The 9,473-nt window shown below is 45.1% G+C and overlaps 1 protein-coding gene across 2 annotated transcripts in view; it reads left to right on the forward strand.

Moving 5' to 3' along the window:
- Positions 1-422: 422 nt before the first annotated feature.
- Positions 423-9,473, forward strand: part of tjp2a (tight junction protein 2a (zona occludens 2)) — a 40,662-nt gene continuing 31,611 nt past the window's right edge. The window contains exons 1-2 of one of the 2 annotated variants that reach the window (XM_014022585.1): positions 423-528; positions 8,883-9,012. In XM_014022585.1, the coding sequence (XP_013878039.1) occupies positions 8,965-9,012 (48 nt within the window). In that variant the 5' untranslated portion in view covers positions 423-528; positions 8,883-8,964. The remainder of the gene's footprint in view (positions 529-8,882; positions 9,013-9,473) is intronic. The other variant, XM_014022588.1, reaches the window with a different exon arrangement.

Raw genomic sequence — 9,473 nt, forward strand, 5'->3', positions numbered from 1 at the left:
CCCCTAACCCCCCACAATGGTGGTGCCCCTGAGCACTGGGTGTTTGGGTTGTTTTAACCCTGCAGATACCAACCAGTTCAATATAGAATATTTCGGTTATTATTAGTTATTGAATTTATATTTTCTATATTTAGAAGATGATGATGATGATGATGATGATGATGATTAGGGCTTTAAAGGTACCTGAGAGTTTCGACCACACACACACACACACACACCTGGTCTCTGTTTGACCCTCACCTGAGTCACAAAGTCCCGTTTTAACCCAAGCGTTGACTCAGATGCTGATACCAACCACACCTCAACACATTCCCGCGTCAGAACTGCAGCTCCGCCCACACAGCGCACCTGAAACCTCGAGGCCCCGCCCACATACCTGCGAGAACAAGGAAATATTATATGGATCCCGGGACGACATTTACGGATCGTTTCCCGGGCTGAAACAACCCTCTGGTCGGTTTGTTACACCTCACCCAGCTCCGTGTTCGGCCCCAGCAGCTGCAGGTGGATAAAAACAGGACTCACCTGGTGAGTACGTCATGTTCTGTTCGCAGGACCGTCGTCTGTTTTCCGTCGTTTTTTTTCCCTCGACCTTCGTGTTTTATCCTGAGAGTTTGTGTTTGAAAAACTGCTGTTTCCTGCCGGGCAGCACTTTGCTGTTTTCAGGTTTTTATTTGGACCCAGTTTGTTGTTTTGTGTTCAGGCCTCAGAGTTTCTGTCGAGCTGAACAGGGTGTGAACTCCAGCAGCGTTTTATAATCTGTAGCCGGGATTACACCGGATTATTTACAGAACATTTAATAAACAAAGTAAACAAACTGATTAACAGCTTACGTCTTAAAATAAACTTATGTGTACAAATAAGAAATACTTTAGAAAGTATTGTTTACTGTTAGTACTTTTACTCAGGTTTTGGACTACAAACATGGCGGCCAAAGTAGATAACAGGTACAGGTTTTTGGGACTACAAACATGGCTGCCGTTTTGTGAGTTTATGTTTCCACTGTAGGTTAAAGAGATGTTTGATTTTATGGTTCTGGACTACAAACATGGCGGCCAAAGTAGATAACAGGTACAGGTTTTTGGGACTACAAACATGGCTGCCGTTTTGTGAGTTTATATTTCCACTGTGTAGGTTAAAGAGATGTTTGTTTTTATGGTTCTGGATCACAAACAGAGGCCAAACTTTGAAGTACCTAACTTACATATGTACTTTTACAGGCTTTGTACACTGGTTTTGTCTGCTTGGTACCCAGTCTTTGTCCGTTTTGTACCTCACCTCGTACCACTTTGTGTTTTACTTTTACCAACTTAGTGCCCCTGTTTTGTCTGATTTGTGAATGAGCTTTGCCATCTTTGTACCATGTTTTTGACCACTTCGTACCCCACTTTTGCCTGATTTTGTACATGACCACATGACCATTGCCCTTTTTTAACATTGGCATTTGTTGGCGATTGTTGTTGTTGTTTGGCCCATTTTGTATCTTGGGTTTTTTACCACTTTGTACCCCACTTTTACCTGCTTTGTACGTGACATTTGTCAATTTTGTACTCTGCCTCGTCCTGTATGATTGATATCCTGCCTTTGCTGGCTTTGTACCCAGTTTTTGACCACTTTTATCAAACCTTTGCCCATTTTTAACACTTTATACCCCATAATGGCCCACTTTCTATCTTGGATTTTTAACACTTTGTACCCCATAATGGCCCACTTTCTATCTTGGATTTTTAACACTTTGTACCCCATAATGGCCCACTTTCTGTCTTGGATTTTTAACACTTTGTACCCAGTTTTTGACCATTTGTACCCTGCTTTTACACAGTTCACACCTGGGCTTTGCCTGCTTTCTGTCTCCCTTTTACCTGCTGCGAACCTCGCCTTGGCTCGCTTTGCATCTTGGTTTTATTCTGCTTAACTCGCTTTTAATTGCTGTGTTTTTATCCCATCTTTGCCTGTTCTGTACCCAACTTTTACTCCTTATGTACCCCCATCACGGCCATCTTTGCACCCTGATTTTGCCTTTGTTGTACCGGACCTTTGTCCATTTTGTACTCTTTCTTTGCTGGCTTTGTATCGAGTTTGTGACCACTTTGTACCCAGTTGTTGGCTGCTTTTGTTCCAACTTYGCGTTCTTTGTACGTTATTGTTGGCTTCGTACCTTGCCATGACCGTCTTCTTATCCCACCTACATCTGCTTTAGAGTCTGCCTTGTCCCACTTTGTATCTAGGTTTTTACCACTTTGTACCCCACCTTGGCCCTGTGTTTACCACAGCTTTACCTTCTTTATACCAGACCTTTTACCGTTTTGTACCTTTCCTTGCCCAGTTTGATCCTGACTTTTCCAGTTTTGTACCCAGTATTTGACTTTTTATTGCACCCTTGCCCTCATCAAACATTGCCGCTGTTGGTCCTTCTCTCATCCCACCTTCATCCACTTCGTACCCCAGCTTTGCCTGCTAACACATGTCATCGTTGTCAGACGTTTGTGGGTTTTCTCAGTAGAAAATGAGTCTTGATGAGAGTTTGTTCTGGTTTGTTTTTAAAAGTTTAATCTGGGTCTGTGTTTGGACTCGGAGGCAGGACAGGTCAGTGAAGTCGACACGCTTCCACCTCCTGTGAATAATTGATGTTCAGTGAAGCCGAGCTGCTGCTTTAATCCTCCGATGAGGGGAGAACTGATTGAAGTGGTCCGTTCAGGTCCAGGTGACTCCTGTGTCCCCCCCCCGCTGATCCAGACTTACACCCCGGTCACAGATTTGCGTTGGGTCCGGCTGGCCCGTGTCCCTCCATCTGTGCGGCACATGCCTCTCATCTGGACGTTGCGTAACGGCCTCGGACGCCGCGCGCCGTGTGTGGAAGTGACGAGGACCAGAGGAGCCCGGTTCTTACGTAAAGGCATTAAGGAGAACCAAACGGCTGCTGCTGCGWTCACTCGGCCGGCTGAAAGAGAAACGAATGAAAACGTGCGGCGGCGGAGGAGTCGCCTGCGGCCGAGTCAGGCCGACCTCGTCTGCAGCTCAGAATCTGATGTGTCTGCGCTGACCTGTCGCTGTTTAAGTCTTATTTTAGCTCTCAGTCATCAGGAAATTGAGGAAAATGTTTAAAATAGTTGGATGAAGTGTCGCTTTAATGAAGTAGTTTTGCATTTTTGTGTCATTTTGTCAGATTTTAGCCTCGAGGCCGTAGTTAAACGAAGACCTGGAGGGTTCAGGACCAAACAAAAGGGATATTTCTGTTGAAGGGTCATTAACAGTAACTATCCTACCTGCTGCAGATGGCTCTTTGAACATAAGTTAAATGTGACGAGGGCGTGGCTTCTGTCAGAAAATGAAACCATGACTCAGTTATTTTTTGTTTGTTTCATGTTTAAACCCGTGACAGGCTGGTCCAACAGACTAAATCTCATCAGGACATTGAATCTTTTCCCATGTGGACTGTTTCTGCTCTGTTACTGCCTCTCATGGTGCAGAGGTGCATCGAGGCGGGTTGGATTAGGCCCCTCCCCCTCATCGCCTTATTGACACTTTTATTATTTACCTTTTTTAGGACTTTGTCTGGTATAAACAGCTACCTTGACAGGACGAGTAGTACTTATGGGGACCAAAGACTGGTCCTAATATGCAGGGGCGGAGCTAGAGTGGTGGCTAGGGTGGCCTGTGCCACCTCTGGCACCTGATTGGCTCACCCCAGGTACCACCCCCAAAGTATAGACAAGTGGGTGGAGATTGTTCTCTGATACTATTGGTGTGTGAGTGACCTTGTTTTTCCTACATTGTGGGGACAATCCCCCCCCATAAAAAAAAAATAAAAGAAAAGAAAAGCAGCGTCATGGAGACCGAACATGCATTGTGGGGACTAATGCCTGATTTCCCACGGGTCCACATGCAAGTTAGAGGTGGGGGGTTTGGTTTAGGACCAAAGTGTGAATTGAGTTTAGGTTAGTTTTAGGGTCAGGTAAGTACCTGTGAGGTAAATTTTAGGGTAAATGGTCAGAGTTAGGATATAAAATTTCCAAAAAAATGAGTGTAAGTCAATGTGCGGTCYCCACGGGGATATAAAAACCAGACCTGTGTGAATGAGAGAATTTGCTGTGAATGTTGTAGCCCTTTTGTAAAATTAGCATCAGCATTTGTAGTTAGCTTGATTTGAAATTAGCATTTGTAGTTAGCTTGATTTGAAGTTAGCATTTGTAGTTRGCTTGATTTGAAGTTAGCATTTGTAGTTGGCTTGATTTGAARTTAGCATTTGTAGTTRGCTTGATTTGAARTTAGCATTTGTAGTTAGCTTGATTTGAAGTTAGCATTTGTAGTTGGCTTGATTTGAAGTTAGCATTTGAAATTAGCATTGACAATCAGCAGCATGTGATCAGTCTTAGCTACTCTGCAACAAATTTTCTCAGTGAGTCTTAAAGATTGAATTAGTCATTTAAAGTTAGCAGTGGTGGCCATTTTGAATTTAGAATTAAGACTGTTTTCAGCTACTTCTGCATTAATCTTCAGCTTTGTGTGTCTAAAAATGGCTTGATAAGTGATGACTAGCATTCAGCATGTTTTTTTATTGTTCTTAGCTACGATCACACAAAATCATGATCCTCATGATCCTTAAACCAGTTGAATTGAAGCCATTTGGATAGAAGCTGTCTTGAATTTTCAAATCCAGAGTTTTTTTTTTTTTATGCCCTCTGAAAAAACACCATGTCCACCCCTTGTTAAAAACATCTAGCTCCGCCCCCGCTAATATGTCTGAACTCCATTTTTGGGTTGAATGGAAGTCAATGAACGGTCCTGATAAAGATAGAAATACAGGGTTTGTGTGTGAGTGAACACCGTCTTCACACCTTTTTTCTGCTCTCAGTCAGATTAATGTAAACTGATGGATTATCTGCTGCTGTGTGTGAATTTTACCCAGTTTAGTAAAAAATCTCTTAATCTAGTTTCATCCTGAGACAACAAAATGATCATCTCTGTTTTTGTTTTCCTGCTGCTGGCTTTTGCAGCCCGCTTCAGTTTTTTATTTTTTATTTTTATACGTGGCGTGAGCGTCCAGAGCCGTAATCCAGACGCTCATAAAGAGGGCACAGAGATTAATAACATGTATGTTTTTATCTGAAGCCTGCTGGAGGCTCGAAACATGACAAGATGCTGAGTTTAATCTGAGTGGCAGGAATGAGGAGGAGAGAAAATGTGACAAAATGTTCAGAATTCAAGGTCAGAAGTTTCGGCTGTTTGAGGTGAAAACGTGACGAGCTGCGTGTCGAAGCAGCCGCTCTTCACTTTGAGTTTTTGTTTCAGTCTTGTGAAAGTGCTACGTGTCGCTGCTTGCTGTGCTGCTGTCGGAGCTGAGGGTCTGGCCCGGCTGAAGGCCTCACCGACCCAACGTTAAGCTTTTCAACACCTGTTGTTGTCTGTTAGCAAAATATTTCTCGAACCACTGGACGAGCCATGACGAAACATTCACAGTTTAATCACTGGGTCRATGACTGCAGCTGATCAGCTTTTWTAKTCGACCGGATTCAAGATGGCCGCYGCAGCTAATCAACATCATCCAGCATGAAAATGACCATAACTCAGTCCATTCTATTTCTGTTGAGGTAAAATTCGGCGTGTTAGTAGCCGAGAGTTGTTCCAAGCGCCTACTCCAAGCTCAACTCATTTTGTGAAATTTAAAAAAAAATCATCTTTAACTGTTGGGCTTGACTTTATTTTGTCTGTTAGCAAAATATCTCAGGAACCATCAGTTGGATTTGGATGAATKTCTCAGGACTTAAATGTCACACTTATGTTTGAAGATCATTAACTTCTGGGGTTGATTGAATTCAAGATGGCTGCCTCAGCCAACTGGGTTTAGAAAACACAAAAATGACTAATCAACACTGTCTTGTAGACATGGAGCTAAAATTCTGCGTGTTAGTAGCCGAGAGTTGCTCCAAACACATACTCCGAGCTTAAATGGTTTTTATGAAATCTTTGCTTAAAAACATCATCTTTAACTGTTGGGCTTGACTTTATTTTGTCTGTTAGCAAAATATTTCAAGAACCATCAGWYRRATTTGGATGAATTTCTCAGGACTTGAACTTCAGACTTATATTTGAAGCTCAGTAACTTTTGGGGTTGATTGAATTCAAGATGGCCGCTATAGCCAACTGATTTTAGAAGACACWAAAAYGGCTAATTGACACAGCCTCGTRGATACAGAGCTAAAATTCGGCATGGTAGTAGCCGAGCATCGTTTCAAACACATGCTCTATAAGCTCGACTCATTTTGTGAGACGTTTGCGGAAAACATCATCTTTAACTGTTGGACTCTGTTTCGTCTGTTAGCAAAATATCTGGATGGATTTGGATGAATTTCTCAGGACATGAACGTCAGACACACGCTTGAAGATCATAAACTTTTGGCTTCAGTTGAAGTCAAGATGGCCGTCTCATCCAACTGGTTTTAGGAAACACACAGGTAGCTAWAAATGACTGTTTTCAGAGATACGGAGCTAAAGTTCGGCGTRGTAGTAGCCGAGAGTCGTCGCTAACTCCTGCTCTGGCGGGTGATACGCATTGCTGCACATGTTGGACGTGATTTGAGTGACAGCTGTGTGGCGTTGTTGGAAGAGGGGGTGTTTGGGTGAAGAGGACGAGTCGCTCTAAGTGGCGAGAACACTAAGCCCTGGGCGGGGGGGATTATAAAGGCGAGGGGGGCGGGGGGAGCGTGCATGATCTGTCAGGGCTTAGTGCCACAATTAAACGAGCTGCAGCCCTGATGGCGGCGATGATGATGGTGGTGGCAGCAGCTACGCTCTCATTAGCGTAAACCCAGAGAGTCTCCGGCGTTACGTAAGCGTGACCCCCCCGCTGTCATCCCACTCGCAGCCAGCCCCCCTCCTGGCAGCGACGTGGCCGACACTTCTTTTCTTGGCTTCCCCTCCTCCCGCCGCTCGGAACCAAAAAGGACATCCGTGGCCGAGGTGGAGCCTGCAGCTGGTTGTCATGGAGAAGCCGAAGCACTGATATCGCTCCGCCGCCGCCGCCGCCGTGACTCAGAGCGTCGACGGAGGTGCCGAGTTCACCTCTCGCCGTGGAGGCGTTGTCACGGCCATGAGGTCCGGGAGGCGATCCTGAGACGAGATGAAGTTTAAGAAGTTCATCACCATCATGCAGGCGGCGATGGGGGTGGTCCCCCTCAACAAGCGGGAACTCCTGCCCCCCGGCAGGAAGCTGTGGAGACCCCCCGGGTGAGTCTGACTCCCGTCCAGATGTTCAGAGGAACAGGTGGACTTCGGTTTGAAGCTTCAGGGTTTAAATTTTAAACGGCGWGCTTTTAATTTGACAGGATGAAATCCTGAAACGGGCACCAATAATCCAAGAAGCAGGGGCGCCCCCAGAATATTTTAATCTGGGGTGTTACAGAAAACCCTGGGGTGGCTCTGAATCCGTCTTAAATTTTTTTACTACTAATAGGTTTAAAGCAATGTTTGTTGGTTAAATTTCCCAATGGGGGGTGGGGGGTGGGGGGGGCACATTATTTATTTTATTAGTGGTGGTCATTTCTTCCTTGAGCCCCCCCTTCTTGGTGGTGCCTCTGCCAACAAGATCCGAAACCTTTAAAATCCCCCAAAGCAACCAAATTTGTCGATTCTCAAATATTTTTGTACTCGAGTGAAAAAAATTTACAACTCCGCCTTGAAAATGTGCGATCATTCTACGTCTGTTAGCAAAATATCACCTCAACCGATGGACTTTAGTTTGAAGTTTTCAGATGTAAATTTTAAAAGAATGTGCTTTTAATTTGACGGGATGAAATCCTGAAACGGGCACCAATAATCCAAGAAGCAGGGGCCCCCCCAGACTGTTTTAATCTGGGGGGGGGGGGGGGTTACAGAAAACCCTGGGGTGGCTCTGAATTCGTCTTAAATTAAATATTTTTTTTAAACTATTGTTAAATTTCTCAATGGGGGGGCACATTATTTATTTTGTTAGTGGTGGTCGTTTCCTCCTTGAGCCCCCCTTCTTGGTGGTGCCTCTGCCAACAAGATCCGAACCCTTTAAAATCCCCCCCCCAAAAAAAAAAAAACAAATTTATCGATTCTGAAATATTTTTATACCTTGAGTAAAAAAAAATACAACTCTGCCTTGAAAATATGCGATCGTTCTGCGTCTGTTAGCAAAATATCACTTAAACTGATGGACTTTAGTTTGAAGTTTTCATATTTAAATTTAAAATGTGCTTTTAATTTGACGGGATGAAATCCCGAAACGGGCACCAATAATCCAAGAAGCAGGGGCGCCCCCAGAATGTTTTAATCTGGGTGGGGACACGGGAAATTGCCTCAAATAAAATCTAGATTTATATTTTTAACTCCTAATTGATCAAAAACAATTAGTTTGTTTGGACTTCAGATTAAATTTACCTATAGGGGTGGGCACCATTGTTTATGGGTGGTTGTTGCCCCCAATTGGCCCCCATCTTTATGGCCCCCCTGCCAACAAGCCCTGAAAGCTTCAAATCCTTAAAATAACCAAATTAATCAACTCAGAGTTGGTACGTTGGCGAACACGATGGTCTGAATTTGTTGTGGGGGGGTGGGGGGGGTGGTATCCGAGAGTCGTCCTGAACTTGTCCTCTGAGGACGAGGTGTTGGACGTTCTTACATCAGCGCAACAAGCAGCTCTGCAGAAACCTGCAGGAGGCTGACTGTGTTCATGGAAACTGCGAGCCTCTCCGACACGTTGGAACAGAACCTGACCCGGGTCGTGTCGAGGCGGCGCTCGGTCTCCGCCGCAGGAGATGAATATTTCATTTCTGCTAAATCGATATTTTTTTGCCCCCCCGCCTCCTGTGGAAGCGGTCATCGGTGGGGATTATGGTGTGTTGTCCTTCTGTGCACAGGGACCAGGTTTGCACCGACCAGACCAGCACAGACCTGCTGAAGTCCGGACGCAAGTTCTGCTGGTCCAGAGGAGCCCAGTACATGTACATCCGGCGCCTCTCTTCCAGAAGCTTCTCTGCCATCCTGATGGTGAGACGTTAAATATTCATGTCTGTCGACGGGAGACGTTCTAAAATTAAACATTTGGGTCGAGCTTCCACCTCAGAACCTCTCGCTGGCTGAGCAGCACCGTTTCTACAGCTGCTGGTGAAGGGGCGGAGCTTCTCTGCTTCACACTGGGGTGTGTGGAGCAGGTGTGAGCCGTTAGTGTCTTACCTGCAGGAGGAGGGATCTGCATCTGGAGAACAGGAGAAACATTCAAAAAGAAGAAAAACTCCAAACTATCGCAGAACTTCTGAGAATGCTCTTTAGCTATTAAAACTGTACCTCGGAGCTAATCAAAGCAAGGCTGTAGCTCGGAGCTAATCAAAGCAAGGCTGTGGCTAGGAGCTAAACGGAGCGAGGCTGTGGCTAGGAGCTAAACGGAGCGAGGCTGTGGCTAGGAGCTAAACGGAGCGAGGCTGTGGCTAGGAGCTAAACGGAGCGAGGCT

Source organism: Austrofundulus limnaeus, unplaced genomic scaffold (assembly GCF_001266775.1).
Source record: "Austrofundulus limnaeus strain Quisiro unplaced genomic scaffold, Austrofundulus_limnaeus-1.0 Scaffold336, whole genome shotgun sequence".
NCBI lineage: Eukaryota > Metazoa > Chordata > Actinopteri > Cyprinodontiformes > Rivulidae > Austrofundulus > Austrofundulus limnaeus.